We start from the raw sequence: 20,656 nt of genomic DNA on the forward strand, positions 1-20,656 counted from the left end.
CCAAAGTTGGACGCTTAACCAACTGAACCACCCAGGCACACCACTAACTCTTGTTCTAAATTTGCACATTTAATGTGTATTTCATATGATGTGAAGTAACTCTTCAAGGCCTTTCTCACTAAAGTCACATAAGGCTGTTACATTCTAAAGCCCCTTCGTTTCTACTAGTCATTCAACTCACATTGAGTACCTACTATACAATCTGCTATGTTAGGTGTTAGGTAATGGGAAGTACAAAGAAATGAACTTTGTTTGTTCCCTCTGGGAATGGATCTTTCCCTCAAGGGAACTGTAAGCTCTTAATCAGTCTGTGAAATTCTCAGGGACCAAGATGACCTATCTTTGAACCCTAGTGAGAAACCTAGTACCTGATTTGAAGTGAGATATAAAAGAAAACTGGGAGGAAGGGAGGTAAAATTGAAAGAATATACTTGATATTCTTTGCTGTAATTTCTTTATTTTTATGATGGGAATAATTCCCCTCACTTTCTGAAGAGTATTTATTGAGCACTCAGTATTTTAGGGACTGGCAGTATAGCAATAAACTTTCTACTGTGAGAGACCATAAACAAGAAAAAAACAGAAGTAAATTAGATAATTTCAGATAATAACAAATACTATAAAGAAAATAAAACAGGTCAATGTGACAGAAAGTGACACGTGTGTGATTTCAAAATATCAGATACAGTGATCAGGGAAGAAAGAATAAAGAAGGTCAAGGGCTGAGCCTCTGGGATGCAAAAAGAGGAAGCAACAAAGGATTAACAACATCAAAGAATGAGATAAAACTTTCAACTATTTTACAGGATTAAAGGAGATTATGTATATGAAAGTGTAACTGCACTTCCTTAAGATGTTTCCTTAAGTAGCTTATTGTCTGGCATAACACAGAGAATTAGAGATGTAAAAGAGGAACATAATACAATGTAGTAGCAGTATCTTTTATGTAAGAGGTACAGAGAGTGCCATGAGAGTTCAAAGAAAGGAATTAACAACATAGATCATGGTAAATATTCAGCAGTGCCTCTCTGGAGTTTCCCAGGCCTACATTAGCAGAGTCAATCACTTCTTTCTGTCACTACTGTAACATACACACACATTCTTATTCACCTGCTTGCGAGTCTATCTCCTCTACTAGATGGGGAACTCCTTCCACACAGAAACTGTCTTTTAAATTTAAAAAAAAAAAATTTTTTTTTCAACGTTTTATTTATTTTTTTTGGGACAGAGAGAGACAGAGCATGAACGGGGGAGGGGCAGAGAGAGAGGGAGACCCAGAATCGGAAACAGGCTCCAGGCTCTGAGCCATCAGCCCAGAGCCTGACGCGGGGCTCGAACTCATAGACCGCGAGATCGTGACCTGGCTGAAGTCAGACGCTTAACCGACTGCGCCACCTAGGCGCCCCTAAATTTTTTTTTTTTAACGTTTATTTATTTTTGAGACAGAGCATGAACGGGGGAGGATCAGAAAGAGGGAGACACAGAATCTGAAACAGGCTCCAGGCTCTGAGCTGTCAGCACAGAGTCCAACGCGAGGCTCGAACTCATGGACCGCGAAATCATGACCTGAGCCGAAGTCGGCCACTTAACCAACTGAGCCACCCAGGCGCCCCAGAAACTGTCTTTTAAAAATCTCCCATAGTGCCTACTATGGGAGATCCTCAGTGATTTCTGAATGAATGAAAGAGGTCAGGAAATACTGAAGCAGGGGTATTGGAATGATAATGGGGAAAGAGTCCCAGTACTAAAGCAGAAATCACTCAACCTTCTTGTTACACATCCCTCACATGCTGCTGCTAACAGTGCCAGGCACAAAAACACACTGATGAAATACTGGCTGACTGAGTTCAGATAAGGATAATTTTAGTAGTGCAAACTAAAGATTCATTTTCCCCATCATGGTTGGCCTCTTCCACTTACCCTTCTCTAGATAGGCTATAGAAATAAGAATGAGTCACATGCAGCAAAACAGATGAATCTCACAGACATAATGATAAATGAGAGAAGCCAATTCAAGAACATACTGTGTGATTCCATTTATACTACATTAAAGAGCAGGTAAAATGAGCCTATGGTGATAGAAGACAGAAGAGTGGTTACCTCTGGGAGAATATTAACTAGGAAGAGGCATCCTTCTGGGTGCTGGGAATGTATTATATCTTCATCTGGCTGGGGTTACATGGATATATGGATATATGTAAATATACACACGGGTAAAAAATTTATCAAGCTAGGGGCGCCTGGGTGGCGCAGTCGGTTAAGCATCCGACTTCAGCCAGGTCACGATCTCGCGGTCCGTGAGTTCGAGCCCCGCGTCGGGCTCTGGGCTGATGGCTCGGAGCCTGGAGCCTGTTTCCGATTCTGTGTCTCCCTCTCTCTCTGCCCCTCCCCCGTTCATGCTCTGTCTCTCTCTGTCCCAAAAATTAAAAAAAAAAAAAAAAAAAAAAAAAGTTGAAAAAAAAAATTTATCAAGCTGTACACTTAAGACCTGTGAATTTTACTCATATGCATTATACTTCAAAAATAATTAAAAATAGTGTAAAATAAGTAACAGATTCAAAGGCAATACAAATGATAATAATGATTGCTATGGGTAAGATGATAATCTTAATATACTTACTTCATCTCCCTCATCAATTAATCCTTGAATGGTATTAAAAAGAGATCCATATGCTCCTACTGTCACAAGGATTTCTTTATTTGGATTGATTTGCTTTTGATAAATTTTTTCATATAAGCAGGATAGAGCTTTCACAAGCGATGGATGACCCTGTTGAATAAAAAAGAAAAAACCTTGAATTTGATTATGGGATCTACTTCTTGGAAGCAATCTGGATTTAAAATGAAAGAATTTTTAAAATTTCGGTTTTTTGTTTATAATTATCCAAATAAAATTTTTATTTTTTTAATGAAAATAAAAAACATTTTTTTCTCTACTCACAGACAGTTCCTACATGAATGGTCATGAAAACTTGCTAATGACTAAAAATCCCCATTAAATGATTGGTTTGGAATTCAAAATTCCAACATGTTTGCTTTGATAAAAATTGACATCAATACCAAATATACCTTTGACAGTACCTTTTTGGACAGCCATGAAATCATATCGAACTACTTTATTTTTGACAGTAATTAAATTATACTGAATAGAGTTGGACTTTTTTGCAATTAAAATTAAAAAGCCTGCATTGACAGTATATACCCTGAATCTGTTCTTCCAGGTTACCAAAGAGTAAGTTATTATGCCAATCAATGGATGACAGAGTGAGGGCAAACACAAATTCCCCAAAGAAACACGCATTAGTGCTGACGTGAGAGCTAATGTTAGGAGGAAGCAGGACATTCTTCATGACAGCCAAGAGGGGAGGAGTCATCTAAGAGAACAACCTTCACCAGAGGAACGAAGGGACTATAAATGCACAAAGTCGGAGACATGCGGGGAGTCTTAACTCCTTGATTAGTGCTTCCTCAATTCTCTCCTTCTATGTTCCCTGTTCTTCCCTCTTTCTCTTTTATTTCCCTTCCCATTCCCCTTCTTTGTCTATCTGGTATCAAAGTCACTATTACTTATTTTTTCTTGTGTAGCATGTACCTCTTGTTTTTGCTTTTGGAGAATGACCTTGATTTTCTGTCAGTTCCAAATAAGGGTCTAAGTGCAGGGCAAGTGCCTTTGTTTGCAAAGCACCTAGAGCTCTGGAGGAATAAACTGGGTCAGGACACAGGACAAGATGGAGGTTGGCAGGATATACCCCATGTTTATGAAGTACAGTAGCCTTTGGTCATCCTAAGTTATCCATCCCAGTTCATGTGAAAAGGAGGCTCTTTTTTCAAAGATACTTTTATTTGTCACCTTTGTCAGAATGTTAGCTAGTATGTCACAGACTCCCACACAGTTAAAACCAATAAAAACAAAGCTATAGCACATTTCTCATATTTTGAGATGAGAGATATTACAATATTAGAGAAATTAAGTATAATTAATAATAGGGGAGGTGATAGAACAAAGCCACTAAACTAAAAAATAATAGCAAGAGAAAAGACTACTTAAATTCAAGCTCAAAAAAATATACATGATTTGTGGAAAGAGCAGGAGAAGATTGTCACTACTTCCAGAAATCCAAAATTCCCTTTGAATTTCATTTTAATAACAGTTCTAACAAACTCTAGCAAAGGGTGATCTGAAAGCAACTATAAACACTACACATCTTACCTCAGAATTATAAGGGTCTGTGTCTTAAAGAAATTTTTACTTATAAAAATAAAGTATGCTTCATATAATATTTAAAACTAGGCAGAGATGTGTAAAAAAAAAAAATTACGTTCTCTCCTCAACAACCTTCCATCTCGTCTCCCTGAGGTGACCAATGTCATCCACGGCCTGGTGACAGTGCAACACCATTCCCTGTGCTTATACTAACATACAAACACATATACATACATACTCACATATATTTATAAAACCTGAAAAATATTTAAAGAATGGGCATGGTTATGATCTAATAAAACGTTATTTATACAAAATCAGGAGTGAGTCAGATACGGATCAAGGCCATAGGCTGCCGAACTCTACTATGGATCAACTTAGAGAGAACTGACAACAATATTCCGTCTCCCAGTCTGTTGAATATCACATTATGACTCCATTTATATAGGTCTTCTTTAATGTCTCTCAGCAATGTTTTGTAGTTTTCAGCACACAGATCTTGTGTATATTTTAAAACATCAGTCCAAATATTTAACGCTTTGGGATGGGATGCTATTATAAATGATATTTCAAAAAATCTTAACCAGCTGCTCATTTTTAGTATACAGAAATACAATTGATTTTTATCTATTGGCCTTATACCCTGAAACCTTGCTCAATTCACTTACTACGTTGTGGCACTTTTTTTGTAGAATCTAGGAATCTTTGGATATCCTAAGTATTTCATCACAGAAGGATAGGGATTGATAGACAGGTAAAGAGGAAGAAAGTAACTAATTGGAAAAAGAGGTTATTAATTAAGAGGCCAGTGCTGATGGCCTAATAACTGCATGTGTTAATGGCAGAGAAAATATGTGCATTGAGAGAATATTCTCTGCAAATTGGTATAGTCACTGTGGAAGACAGCATAGAGGTTCCTCAAAAAATTAAAAATAGAATTGTAAATGCAAATCAAAACCGCAATGAAATATCACCTTATAGCTGTCAGAATGGCAAAAATAAAAAACTCAAGAAACAACAAGTGTTGGCAGGGAGGTGAAGAAAGGAAGTTCTAGCACTAGTGGTGTGAATGCCAATTGGTACAGCCACTGTGGAACAGTACAGAGCTTCCTCAGAAAATTAAACAGAGTTACCATATGATCCAGTAATTCCACTGGATACTTACCCAATAAATTTGAAAACACTAATTTGAAAAGATATATGCACCCCTATATTAACAGCAGCACTATTTACAATAGCCAAACTATGGAAGCAGCCCAAGTGTCCATCAATAGAATGAATGGAAAAAGAAGAGTTGGTATAAATATATACAATGGGGGGTGCCTGGGTGGTTCAGTCGATTTAGTGGCCGACTTTGGCTCAGGTCATGATCTCGCGGTCCATGAGTTCGAGCCCCACGTCGGGCTCTGTGCTGACAGCTCAGAGCCTGGAGCCTGTTTCAGATTCTGTGTCTCCCTTTCTCTGACCCTCCCCCGTTCATGCTCTGTCTCTCTCTGTCTCAAAAATAAATAAACGTTAAAGAAAAAAATTTAAATATATACAATGGAATATTACTCAGCCATAACAAAGAATGAAATCTTGCTATTTGCAACAACATGGATGGAGCTAGAGTATAATGCTAAACGAAAGAAGACAGCTAGAGAAAGACAAATACCTTATGATTGCACTAACATGTGGAATTTAAGAAACAAAACAAAGGGAAAAAAAGAGAGAGGGACAGAGACAAACCAAAAACCATACTCTTAACTATAGAGAACAAACTAATCTGTTAGCAGAGGGGAGATGAGTAGGAGGACAAGTGAATAGGTTATAGAGACTAAGAGTATATGTACCATGATGAGCACTGAGTAATGTACAGAATTGCTGAATCGCTATACTGTATACCTGAAACTAACATAACACTGAATGTTAACTCCACTGCAATTAAGAAAAAAAACTGCGGAAAAAAAAGAATATTCTCTCTTCCTTGTTGCCATTAGACCCTATGCTGGAACAATGGTAAAGGACTATGGAGGCATTAGAAGTTGGGGGTGGCTCCTTCTAGGAGATAAGGGCAAGGATGGGGGTTTCTCTGATTATCTGTTTGGGACAGTTGGCCCCAGAAAGCCAATTACACAGAACTGATAGAAGTTCACTTCACATTTCACACACAATACAATATAAAATACAAGTTCATGTCACACATGGTCTTAATATACTTACAAAGCCTCGTGTATACTGGTTCAGGCTATCGATTGCTGCAATCTTTGATAATTCTTCCTTTACATATACAGGAGGGGATATATCTGGAAGGCCTTGGCCAAGATTCACAACAGAGGGGTCTGCGGCCAACTTGGTAAATTCAATCCTAAAATTAAAAAATACTAATGAGTACCATAATTACAAAGTTAGATTTTTATGCCTCATAATCTTTTTACTTTTTATAAAATGTTATTCATTTACTTTGAGAGAGAAAGAGAGACAGCATGAGTGGACGAGGAGAAGAGAAAGAGGAAGATAGAAAATCCAAAGCAGGCTCAGCACTGTCAGCACAGAGCCCGACACGTGGCTCGAACTCATGAAACTATGAGATCATGACCTGAGCTGAAACCCAGTGTTGGATGCTTAACCGAATGAGCCACCCAGGCATCCCTTATACCTCATAATCTTAACATTAAAACTGAAAAACTAAGACCTACTTTAGTCTTACAAATAAAAAAAAAAAAATGAGTTCCCCCCAAAATTTTACCACCTACAAAATGACTTTACCTAATAAGATGATAGCTGAATTAATTAACTTAAAAATTTCTTACAAATCTCAATTCCATGATACCGACAGTTCCATCATCTATTTTTTTTCCTCAACCACACCAGCAGCTGCTAGCTAATGGACTACAAATTAAGTGCCATGTGGGCATCATCCAAATTTGTTCTTTTTTCTATTTGCAGGCTTAACACATGTGCTAAATGAATAAATCAGTGTATGGATCCTTAACTTCCTTACGATTCCACTTAATGAATAAATTAAAATAAGTGCTTTTATTTGTAGACTGTAGATGAGGCTAAAAATTCCCAATATAGGTGAGTATATAAAATGTATAGGAAAAAAAACTTCACCAAATTATTATTGTTTACTCTGAGGTACTCACCACACATTACTATCAAGGCCTTCAATTCGTTTTGCATTGGTGATTTTCAAAGACATTTTCTGAAAGATATAAATATTGAAAGTGTTTTTAAATTTCTTTAATAAAAATTCAAGGGGCGCCTGGGTGGTTCAGTCAGTTGAGCATCCGACTTCAGTTCCAGTCATGATCTCATGGTTCCTGAGTTCGAGCTCCACAATGGGCTCTCTGCTATCATCGCAGAGTCTGCTTGGGATCCTCTGTCTCCCTCTCTTTCTGTCTCTTTCCCACCTGCGCATGCTCTCTCTCTGTCTCTCTCTCAAAAATAAGTAAAACATTTAAAACATTTTCAAAAAGTCAGAAAATCATGGGTAACTACCTTTTTCCTATTGTCATCACAGAAAAAGCAGTACCACAATGACAAATGCTATGTGTAGCATTTGTCAATACAAAATTCTGAAGAGGAAGTCCTCTCCCACCTACTGCCCCAAGGAATGCTTTTTCTAAGGAACCATAGATGTTTATCTTCTCACATAAGATCAAAAATATCATCCCAGCCTAAAAAACATAAACTGATTTGAAGGCCTGAAATGTACTAAAGAGAACAATAATGATACTAAAAAAAAAAGTCAGTTTAAAAAAATACCTTGAGTCATTCTCTGAAGATCATTTTAGGTAAGATGTAATGAACAGCTCCACAAGTAAGTTTCTTGTATTGCATACAAGAAGCACTCAACAAATGGTTTTAAAACTCAATACAGAGCTCCAAATAGTAATAGCTCACATCACTTTTTAAATTTTATTTTTTATTTTTTAAAATTTACATCCAAATTAGTTAGCATATAGTGAAACAATGATTTCAGGAGTAGATTCCCTAATGCCCCTTACCCATTTAGCCCACACCCCCCCTGCCACACACAACCCCTTCAGTAACCCTCAGTTTGTTCTCCATATTTGTGAGTCTCTTCTATTTTGTCCCCCTCCCTGTTTTTATATTATTTTTGTTTCCTTTTCCTTATGTTCATCTGTTTTGTTTCTTAAAGTGCTCATATGAGTGAAATCATATGATTTTTGTCTTTCTCTGACTAATTTCACTTACATAATACCCTCCAGTTCAATCCACATAGTTGCAAATGGCAAGATTTCATTCTTTTTGATTGCCGAGTAATACTCCATTGTGTGAAATCATATGATTTTTGTCTTTCTCTGACTAATTTCACTCAGCATAATACCCTCCAGTTCCATCCACGTAGTTGCAAATGGTAAGATTTCATTCTTTTTGATTGCCGAGTAATACTCCATTGTGTATACCACATTTTCTTTATCCATTTATCCATTGATGGACATTTGGGCTCTTTCCATACTTTGGCTATTGTTGATAGTCACATTATTTTTTTTTAATTTTTTTATGTTTATCTATTTTTGAGAGTGAGAGAGACAGAGCATGAATGGGAGAAGGGCAGAGAGAAAAGGAGACACAGAATCCGATGCAGGCTCCAGGCTCTGAGCTGTCAGCATAGAGCCTGATGCGGGGCTCCAACTCTCAGACTGCGAGATCATGACCTGAGCCAAAGTTGGCCGCCTAACTGACTGAGCCACCCAGGTGCCCCAATAGTTCACATTATTGAGTACTGAGTACATACCAGGTACTGTTCTAAGTGTTTTACATATTTAACTCATATACAATTCACAACAACTCTATGTGGTAGTTCTTATCAGCCATCATTTACATTGGAGTAAAGTGAGGTACAGAGGATAAAGTTACAGAACTTTACTTATCTGACCAAGTTTATAAAAGCTAGTATAACATTTTAACCCACACAGATTCTTTTTTTTTTTAATTTATTTTACCTATTTATTTTGAGAGAGACAGAGGGAGTGCAAGTGGGTAGAGGCAGAGAGAGAGAGAGAAAATTCCAAGCAGACTCTGCACAGTCAGCACAGAGCCTGATGCGAGGCTTGAACTCATAAAACTGTGAGATCATGACCTGAGCTGAAATCAAGAGTTGGAGGCTTAACCCACTCAGTCACCCAGGCGCTCCAAAACCCAAACAGATTCAACTCAGGATTTGAACCCAGGCAGTTTGACTCCAGAGCACATACTCAGACCTATTTCTATATATTGTCTTTTATGTAAAAAGACCTTTCAAAAAATAGTACAAGAATACTGCCTCCTAAAAAAAGTATATTATAAATTTAGATCAAGTCTGAAGTGCCTGGGTGGCTTAGTCGGTTAAGAGTCCAACTTCAGCTCAGGTCATGATTTCGCGGTTTGTGGGTTCAAGCCCCATGTTTGGTTCTGTGCTGACAGCATGAGGCCTGGAGCCTGCTTTAGATTTTGTCTCTCTCATATTAAAAGTTAAAATTGATGGTATAACATACAATTTCTTAGTTCTCTAGGTTTTAAAATTAAGTTTATACTATATTCCCAAAGCACTGAATTAGCCTTGAATTCACTGTTAACAAGCTGCTGGGGGAAAAATAAAAATGATTGGCAGCATTTTTAACAAAGATTTTCCTAATAGAATATTAAAGTAATTTTAATTCAATCACGGAGGAAGATAATGATAACGGTTACTAAATAGACCATTGTGCATTCCAACAATGGAACCCAGAAAAATATCTTTTTACTCTTCTATTTTTTAATCTTTGAAACTCCAGTGACGTAAATCACATGCAAATTCTCCAGAGGCTAATGCACCTTCCAGAATAGCTTTATGATTAAGTACCCACCTTAACATGATGCTATTCTAGAAACTACAATTATAAAACAAAAAGTCCTAGCATGATAGACAGAAAAAGATATTTTAACAACTGTCCTTAGAAACAACATTTCTAAAAAAATGTTTAAAACTTAATGATTCATTCAGCATGTGTCTACACACACAAAGGACAGATTCATATATTAAAAAAGTGAGCAAAGTCTGCAGCAGATAATTTAGACATAAAGTCCAATTTTCCTTATTTAGGTAACTGAAGGCAGATCACATATCCAGATTTAATTTTAAAATTTGTGTTCAGAACAGCCTCTTCTCTCACCACTTCCCTGCTTCTGCTTTGTCCCACCCCGATACCCCAACCATTCTAATGGTATAGAAATAGTCATAGTATATAAATCAGTCATAGTATAGAAATTAGTAACTCTTGGATCTGATACATGACATAACTAGCAAAGCACAGATAGGATCAGTCATCATGGCTACTGAAAATCTTTGCAAATAGAAACAGATGTTTACTGGGGCGCCTGGGTGGCGCAGTCGGTTAAGCATCCGACTTCAGCCAGGTCACGATCTTGCGGTCCGTGAGTTCGAGCCCCGCGTCAGGCTCTGGGCTGATGGCTCGGAGCCTGGAGCCTGTTTCCGATTCTGTGTCTCCCTCTCTCTCTGCCCCTCCCCCGTTCATGCTCTGTCTCTCTCTGTCCCAAAAATAAATAAACGTTAAAAAAAAATTTTTTTAAAGAAACAGATGTTTACAGGTGAAATAGGTCCCTATGGAAGAGGTTAAATGCAGGAAGGTAACATAAACATGAATAGTTCCTTTACATTATAATATATTCTACTTTTAAAAGTCCCCAAAGATTAAGGACAGACCTAAGTATACTATTTAGTAAATTAGTTAGTATATACTAGTTATTATATACTAATTTACTTCTGTAGCTTCCATGTGATCATTCCTCTACCTTAATGGTCTTTCTACACCAATGTTCTCAACCTTTTTCATCACTGCCCCCTTAAGGAGACCTTTTAGATGCTTCTTCTATTCATCTCCCCCACTGCCCCATAAATGAAGGAGTATGAGTTTGTCGGTAAGGATTCAGTTTTACAAGGTCACAAGAAGGTGTAATAGTTATGGTTGATTTCACCTGCCAAATACCAGTTTTCTCCCCTTAAGGGCAATAATTCCTCCACTGAGAATGCATGTCCTATACTCAATTCAATCCCTGGTCCCCACCACCCTGCTTCTGCATTTGGCTAACTCCTAATCCACTTGCCACTTTCACTTCTCATGTGAGACTTCATTTCCTCCAGAGGCTGTTTTCTGACTCCGTAAGTCAAGGTTATATGCTCTTTCTATGTACTCCTATTACATGGAGTATTTTCCAGCATTTACTACATAACACTGTAATTTTCCTCTTTATTTATGTACATCCTTCCTTAGACTATAATCTCTGAGGATTGTTTCTAGCTTGTCTGCTGATATGTGTATTAATCAAGTTTCTGCAAAGAAACAGAACCAATAGGATGTGCATATATACAGTGATTTATTTAAAGAATTGGCTCATGTGACTTGTGGGGGCCGGCAAGTTTGAAATCTGCAGAGCAGTCCAGGAGGCTGGAGACCCAAGAAGAGTTGATATTACAGCTCAGAGTCTGAAAGCAGTCTGGCGGCAGAATTCCCTTTTCCTAGGGGAGTGTTAGTCTTTTTTTCTCCTAAGGCCTTCAACTGATTGGATCAGGCCCATTCACATTATATAGAGGACAATTTACTTAAAGTCCACTGATTTAAATGTTAATCTCACTTGATAAACACCTTCAGAGACATCCAGACTGGTGTTTGAACAAACACCTGGGTTCCTTGACCTCATCAAGTTAATATAAAATTAACTATCACAGTGTCCAACACATAAAACTATGCCTATCACATAGTAATTTTTCAACAAACTTCTGATGAATGAAGAAAATCTCCACATTAGAAGTGAATTTACAGTATCAGTTAGCTTAAGTTAGGTATTTACTGTGTCAGTCAGCTTAAGTTAATGTATGCTTCAGTAACAAATGACTTCAAAGTCTTGGTGGCTTAAAATAATGAAGGTTTATTTCTTTTTCATACAATATATCCACTCAATGTCAGCTGCTACTCTGCTCCATGTCACGGTCACTCTGAGACATAAGCTGATAAAATAGTCTCTATTTGGAATACTGTCAGATTCATAGCAGAGAGAAACAAATTTTTAGTTTCTGCTTAAAGTGCACACACCACTTCTCCTCACATTATATTGGCCAAAGCAATTTCATGGCTAAGCCTGATACCAACATAGCAGAAATTAAAGTCTGAAAGCACAAGGATTGCTGTGGGTTGGACTGTGTCCCCTCCAAATTCATGTTGAGGCCCTACCACCCAGTACCTCAGAATGTGATGTTATTTGGAAATAAGTTCACTGCAGCCGTAATTGGTTAAATTAAGGTCACGGGTTGGTGGGGGGAGGGGGGGCGCTAATCCAATATGACAGTGGCCTTATAAAAAGGGTAAATTTAGGGACAGTCTGGTATACAGGGAGAATGTCACATGAAGATGAAAGAAGAGAGTCAGGGAATGCCAAAGATTGACAGCAAACCACCAGAAAGTAGGGGAAAAGCATAAACAGACTCTTTCTGACATCATACAAAAGAAACCAACCCTGGTACACTTTGCTCTTGGAATTTAGCCTACAAAACTGTGAGCTGATACAGTTTTGTTGCTTACGCCACTCAGTTTGTAGTACGGTTAAGGCAGCCCGAGGAAATTAAAACAGTGGTGAACATTTACAAGACACCCTATAGTGTCCAAAAACATCAGGATTCAGCAGAAGATGGAAATTCTCACTATATAAGAATTGCTGTTCAGAGGAGATCCAGTCTTCGGAAATGAAAATAAAACTGATTTCTTATTGCGTCTCTCAACCCTGAAATACAGGCAGATCAACACTAAACCATCCTGCACACCTAGAAAACTGATTTGAGGATTAACACAACAATCTGCACAATCTGAACCACAGAACTTGGCAGGTACGCAGCACGGAGAGGAGAACTGGGGGAGAGAGAAGCTGTGGAGGGCAGGGAGCTGTTTTTCCTTGCAGAGAGAGGATGGAGATGGGGGAAGAGTACAAGAAAAAAACCCTCCCCCCCAAAAAAAAAAGCAGCTGGAGAGAAAGTGGAAAAGTGGAAACAGCTGCAGAGACTGAACACAAAAGGGAGAAAGGAGAAAGAAGAGTGTTTAAATTCCATTAAGACTCTATAAACAGGGGGAGCAGAGTCTGAAACTTCGCAACTCAACATCTGGAGGTGCTCTGGTGGAAAGGGAGAATCCCCAGGAGCAGAGAGCAAGGTTGGAGACGTCCTCAGGCCACATGGGGAGAGGTGGTTCCCCTGCTAATATGACATTTGGTAGAGACTGTGCAGCCACCCCACAGGAAAAGGGACTCTGGAGTGGACTCTCCAGTGGACTCTGGAGAACAACCACATTCGCTGGTGCTGGAACAAAGATGTTACGGGGGAAGCCTGGTGCCAGATGTGTGTTGTGACTTTCCATAAACCCTGAAACACCGCTGCTACAGAATCGTGTGAACTTCTTCCAAGGCAGGCTGGCACCCAGACACAGGCTCTGGGCATTGGCAGCAGTGCAGTCTCCTGAACGTTTTGAGGGATGGCTGGCACTTGGCCATTGCTCAGTAAGACCCTCCCCCAGAAGGTCTGAGTGAGTCAAAGCTGCAGTCCCATAGAAGTGAGGGGTTGGAAAACACAGCCCCATTTGAGATAAAACTCAGGAGGGAGGTGCTGCCTGGCAGCCTGACGGCTTTATCACAGGAAGTTTAGAAGCGGGGGGTGGACGGAAGCCAGAGACAAAGGAGAGTGCCGGTTGTAGAGAGCACAGAGTTCCAATACAAGAGATTGGGTAGCTGGGTGCTGCCATTTTCACCCTTCCTGCAGATAAGCATACATGTCTACATGCGCCACAGCACTCCCAGTAAGCTAAGCAGGGCCATCAAGTGGAGAATGGACCTGTTACTCTAAGCCCTGCCCAACTGGGCCAACAGTGCTCTTGACAAACACAAGTCTCTCTGCCTGCTTAGTTTGCAGACTATAAAGTACTTCATAGCTTGACTTCTCTGGGAAAACAGATATAATTTCAATCATACTGCATTCTGTTCGCTGGTCCTTTTACTCAATTTTTTTCCTTTTTCTTTTCTTACTCTTGAATACAGAAAAAAATCTACTTGTATTTTCCATTTATATTAAAAAATTTTTCTTTAAATTTTTTCTACATTTTTTACTTTTTTGTAAATTTTTAAAATTGTTTTACTTTTATCATTTCATTTTATTCTATTTTATTGTATTCATTTTTTCAAATTTTCAGTTTTCCTTTTTTTCTCCTTATCTTTCCCTTTTTTCTCTATCAAGCTTCTTTCAACAACCACACCAAAACAGACCTAGGATCTAGCATACTTTATTTGATGTCTTTGAGTTGTTTTTAATTTTATTATTATTTTTTTACTTTATTAATTCCTTTTCTTCTCCAAAATGATGAAACAAAGGAATTCACCCCAAAAGAAAGAACAGGAAGAAATGAGAGCCAGGGACTTAATCAACACAGATACAAGCAAGATGTCTGAGCCAGAATTTAGAATCATGATACTAAGAATACTAGCTGAGGTGGAAAATAGATTAGAATCCCTTTCTGCAGAGATAAAAGAAGTAAAAACTAGTCAGGATGAAATAAGAAATGCTACAACTGAGCTGCAATCTCGAGTGGATGCCATGGCAGCAAGGATGGATGAGGCAGAGTAGCAAATCAGCGATACAGAGGACAAACTTATGGAGAATAATGAAGCAAATAAAAAGAAGGAGACCAAGGCAAAAGAGTATGAAATAAAAATTGGAGAACTCAGTGACTCATTAAAAAGAAATAACATAAGAATCACAGGGTTCCCAGAAGATGAAGAGAGAGAAAAAGGGGTAGAAAATCTATGTGAGCACATCATAGCAGAAAACTTTCCTAACCAGGGGAAAGACAGTCATCAAAATCCAGTAAGTACAGAGGACTCCCATTAGATTCAACAAAAACCGACCATATCATAGTCAAATTCACAAAATACTCAGGCAAGGAAAGAATCATGAAAGCAGCAAGGGAAAAAAAGAAGTCCCTAACCTACAAGAGAAGACATATCAGGTTCGCAGCAGACCTATCCAAAGAAACTTGGCAGGCCAGAAAGGAGTGGTAGGATATAGTCAATGTGCTGAATGGGAAGAATATGCAGCCAAGAATTCTCTATCCAGCAAGGCTGTCATTCAAAATAGAAGGAGAGGTAAAAAGTTTCCAAGACAAACAAAAATTAAAGGAGTTTGTGACTAGTGAACCAGCCCTGCAAGAAATTTTAACTTCTCTCTGAGGAGAGAAAAGATGAGGGGGAAAAAAAAAAAAAAGACCAAAAACAACAAAGACTAGAAAGCACCAGAGAACATTACCAGAAACTCCAACTCTATAGGTGACAGAAAGGCAATAAATCATATCTTTCAGTACTCACTCTAAACGTCAATGGTCTAAACGCTCCAATCAAGAGACAGAATGTAACAGAACGGATAAAAAAACAAGATCCATCTATATGCTGTTTACAAGAGACCCATATTAAGCCTAACGACACCTTCAGATTGAAAATAAGGGGATGGAGAACCATCTATCATGCTAATAGTCACCAAAAGAAAGCTGTGGTAACCACACTTATATCAGACAATCTAGATTTTAAGATAAAGATTGTAAAAAGAGGTGAAGAATTGCATTATATCATAATCAAGAAGCCTCAACAAATATAAACATTTATGCCCCCAACGTGCAAGCACCCAAATATATAAACCAATTAATCACAAACATTGTGTCAAAGAAACTCATTGACAATAACATCATAATAGTAGGGGACTTCAACACTCCACTTACAGCAAAGGAGATCATCTAAACAGAAAATCAACAAGGAAACAAGGGCTTTGAATGACACACTGGGCCAGATGGACTTAACAGATATATTCAGAACATTTCATCCAAAAGCCGAAGTATATGCATTCTTCTTGAGTGCACATGGAACTCCAGAATAGATCACAGAATAGATCACAAACTGGAACACAAATCAGCCCTCAAGTACAAAAAGATTGAGATCATACCATGCATATTTTCAGACCACAACGTTATGAAACTCAAAATCAACCATAAGAAAAAATTTGGAAAGATAACAAATACTTGGAGTATAGGTGGGGTGCCTGGGTGGCTCAGTTGGTAGGACGACCGACTTCAGCTCAGGTCATGATCTCGCAGTTTGTGGGCTCGAGCCCTGTGTCAAGCTCTGTGCTGACAGCTCAGAGCCTGGAGCCTACTTCAGATTCTGTGTCTCCCCCTCTGCCTACCCCTCCCCTGCTTACACTCTGTGTCTGTCTTTCAATAATAAATAAACATAAAAAAAATTTTTTTTTGAAAGAATGAATAGGCTAACCAAGACATTAAAGAGGAAACTAAAAAGTACATGGAAGCCATGGAAATGGTAATACCACAGCCTAAAACCTCTGGGACGCAGCAAAGGTGCTCATAAGAGGGAAGTATATAGCAATTCAGACCTTCCTATAGAAGGAAGAAAGGTCTCCGTTATACAACCTAACCTCACAGCTCAAAGACCTGGAAAAAGAACAGCAAATAAAACCGAAAACCAGCTGAAAGCAGGAAATAATAAAGATTAGAGCAGAAACCAATGCTATCAAAACCAAAAAAACAGAACAGATCAATGAAACCAGAAGCTGGTTCCTTGAAAGAATTAATAAAACTGTGGGGGGGGGGGCACCTGGGTGGCTCAGGTGGTTGAGCGTTCAACTTCAGCTCAAGTCATGATCTCACGGTTCATGGGTTCGAGCCCCGCATCGGGCTCTGTGCTGACAGCTCAGAGCCTGGAGCCTGCTTCAGATTCTGTGTCTCCCTCTCTCTCTGCCCCTCCCCCACTCACACTGTTTCTGTCTCTCTCTCAAAAATAAATAAATTTCAAAAAAAGAAAAGAATTAACAAAATTGATAAGCCCCTAGCCAGTTTGAGCAAAAAGAAAAAGGACCCAAATAAATAAAATCAAGAATGAAAGAGTAGAGATCACAACCAAACACTGAAGAAATACAAACAGTAACAAGAGAATCTTATGAGCAATTATATGCCAATAAAATGGGCAATTTGGAAGAAGTGGACAAATTCCTAGAAACATATAAACTACCAAAACGGAAACAGGAAGAAATAGAAAATTTGAACAGACCCATAACCAGTAAAGAAATTGAAGTAGTAACCAAAAATCTCCCAAAAAAAACAAGAGTCCAGGGCCAGAGAGCTTTCCAGGGGGAATTCTACCAAACATTTAAAGAAGAGTTAACACCTATTCTCTTGAAACCGTTCCAAAATATAGAAACGGAAGGAAACTTCCAAACTCTTTCTATGAAGCCAGCATCACCTTGATTCCAAAACCAGACAAAGACCCCACTAAAACTATAGACCAATTTCTTTGATGAACATGGATGCAAAAATCCTCAACAAGATACTAGCCAACCGGATCCAACAATACATTAAAAAAATTATTCACCATGACCAAGTGGGATTTATACCTGGGATGCAGGGCAGGTTCAATATCAGCAAAATAATCAATGTGATACATCACATCAATAAAAGAAAGGACAAGAACCACATGATCCTCTCAATAGATGCAGAAAAAGCATTTGACAAAATACAGCATCCTTTTTTGATAAAAACCCGCAAGAAAATAGAGACAGAAGGATCATACCTCAAGATCATAAAAGCCATATATGAAAGACCCACTGCCAATATCTTCCTCAATGGGGGAAACAGAGCTTTCTCCCTAAGGTCACGAACACAACAGGGATGTCCACTCTTGCCACTGTTAACTCAACATAGTATTGGAAGTTTTAGCCTTAGCAATCAGACAACACAAAGGAATAAGAGGCATCCAAATTGGCAAGGAGGAAGTCAAACTTTCACTTTTTGCAGATGACATGATACTCTACATGGAAAACCCAAAAGATTCCACCAAAAAACTGCTAGAACTGATTCATGAGTTTAGCAAAGTCACAGGATATAAAATAAATGCACAGAAATCAGTTGCATTCCTATACACCAACAATGAAGCAACAGAAAGAGAAATCAAGGAATTGATCCCATTTACAACTGCACACACAAAAAAAACAATAAAACACCTAGGAATAAACCTAACCAAAGAGGGAAAAATCTATAGACTGAAAACTACAGAAGCTTATGAAAAAACAGAAGACACAAAAAAATGGAAAAATATTCCATGCTTCTGAATCGGAAGAACAAACATTGTTAAAATGTCAATACTACCCAAAGCAATCTACATATTCAATGCAATCCCTATCAAAATAACAACAGCATTCTTCACAGAGCTAGAACAGACAATCCTAAAATTTGTATGGGACCATAAAATAGCCGAATAGCCAAAGTAATCTTGAAAGAGAAAACTGAAGCTGGAGGCATCACAATCCCGGACTTCAAGACGTACTCAAAGCTGTAATCAAGACAGTATGGTACTGGCACAAGAACAGACACTCAGATCAATGGAACAGAATAGAGAACCCAGAAATGGACCCCCAAGTGTATGGCCAACTAATCTTTAACAAAGCAGGAAAGAATATCTAATGGAATAAAGACAGTCTCTTTAGCAAATGGTGCTGGGAAAAGTGGACAGTGACATGCAAAAAAAAAAAAAAAAAAAAAGAACCTGGATCACTTTCTTACACCATACACAAAATTCAACTCAGAACGTATGGAAGACCTAAATGTAAGACAGGAAGCCATCAAAATCTTCAAGGAGAAAGCAGGCAAAAACCTCTTTGACCTCGGCTGCAACAACTTCTTACTCAACAGATCTCCAGAGCCAAGGGAAACAAAAGCAAAAATGAAACTACTGGGACCTCATCAAGATAAAAAGCTTCTGCACAAGGAAAGAAACAATCGGCAAAACTAAAAGGCAACCGATGGAATGGGAGAAGATATTTGCAAATGACATACCAGATAAAGGGTTAGTATCTAAAATCTGTGAGGAACTTATCAAACTCAACACCCAAAAAACAAATAATCCAGTGAACAAATGGACAAAAGACACTAATAGACACTTCTCCAAGGAAGACATCTAGACGGCTAACCGACACATGAAAAATGCTCAACATCACTCATCCTCAGGGAAATACAAATCAAAACCACAATGAGATACCAACTCACACATGTCAGAATGGCTAACATTAACAACTCAGGAAACAATGGATGTTGCCAGGATGCAGATAAAGAAGAACCCTTTACACTACTGGTGGGAATCAAACTGGTGCAGCCACTCTTGAAAACAGTATAGAGGTTCCTCAAATAAAAAACAGAACCACCCTACAATCCAGTAATTGCACTACTAGTAATTTATCCAGGGGATACAGGTATGCTGTTTTGAAGGGGCACGTGCACCCCAATGTTTATAGCAGCGCTATCGACAATAGCCAATGTACGGAAAGAACCCAAGTGTCCATCGATGAATGAATGGATAAAGAAGATGTGAGATACATACATATATATATATATATATATATATATATATATATATATATATATATATAAAATGGAGTATTACTCGGCAATCAAAAAGGCAATCCATTTGCAACTCTGTGGATGGAACTGGAGGATATTATATTAAGCGAAATTACTCAGAAAAAGACAAATATCATGACTGCACTTAGATGAGGAATTTAAGGTACAAAACATATGAACATAAGGGAAGGGAAGCAAAAATAATATAAAACAGGAGAGGGCCAAAACATAAGACTCTTAAATATAGAGAACAAACAGGGTTGCTGGAGAGGTTATGGGAGGGGGGATGGTATAAATGAGTAAGGGGCATTAAGGAATCTACTCCTGAAATCATTGTTGCACTATATGCTAACTAACTTGGATGTAAATTAAACAATAAATAATTTTTTTAAAATGTGAAGAAAACTGGATTCCTATGGGGAATTGCCTCACATGTATGTTGGGAAATCTGCAAGGCTTGTATAATTTCTGAGCCAGCTAACTCCATGAGGTGGTTTCTGCTCCCAGGTAGATTAATTCCTGGCATACATATATTATACTGTTACATTATAAACACAAAACTGCTAGTGAATAGTAGTAATAGTAGTAGTAATAGTAGCATCTGCTTCTTTGATTTTCTTTTCTTTTTTTTTTTTTAATCAACTTGTGGCTGAAAAGTGCAGTTCTAAAGAATCACCACTAGATGCCACTCTTGGCAGAAATGAGAAAAAGGCCTATTGCTATTGTCTTTAAAATGTTTATTGCAATGGTGTTGGAACAAGGAAACTTTGGAAAGAAAGAAAAAATATTACCCATTATCCTAAGACTCTAGAATACTAAAGTTTCAACTGCATATATTGTTAAGACTGTCTGTAAGACATGCTGCATATAGGTGGGATAGAATAGGTGTAGAAAAAGTTTCCCCAAAAGGTGGGTTGAAGCTGGGGAAGCTGAGGCTGTTAACATCTATGAAGCATGGACTGGGTCAAGTGTAACA

The 20,656-nt window shown here is 38.2% G+C and overlaps 1 protein-coding gene across 4 annotated transcripts in view; it reads right to left on the bottom strand.

Moving 5' to 3' along the window:
- The window catches only part of KYAT3 (kynurenine aminotransferase 3), a 74,151-nt gene that overhangs the window by 28,791 nt on the left and 24,704 nt on the right, over positions 1 to 20,656 (bottom strand). For all 4 annotated transcript variants that reach the window (XM_086717469.1, XM_086717471.1, XM_086717470.1 and 1 more), the window contains exons 3-5: positions 7,333 to 7,391; positions 6,407 to 6,551; positions 2,621 to 2,770 (exon numbers count right to left, since the gene is read on the bottom strand). In XM_086717469.1, the coding sequence (XP_086573595.1) occupies positions 2,621 to 2,770; positions 6,407 to 6,551; positions 7,333 to 7,391 (354 nt within the window). The remainder of the gene's footprint in view (positions 1 to 2,620; positions 2,771 to 6,406; positions 6,552 to 7,332; positions 7,392 to 20,656) is intronic.

The sequence above is a fragment of the Puma concolor genome, chromosome C1 (assembly GCF_028749965.1).
Source record: "Puma concolor isolate L17-30 chromosome C1, mPumCon1.1.hap2, whole genome shotgun sequence".
NCBI classification, from domain to species: Eukaryota; Metazoa; Chordata; class Mammalia; order Carnivora; family Felidae; genus Puma; species Puma concolor.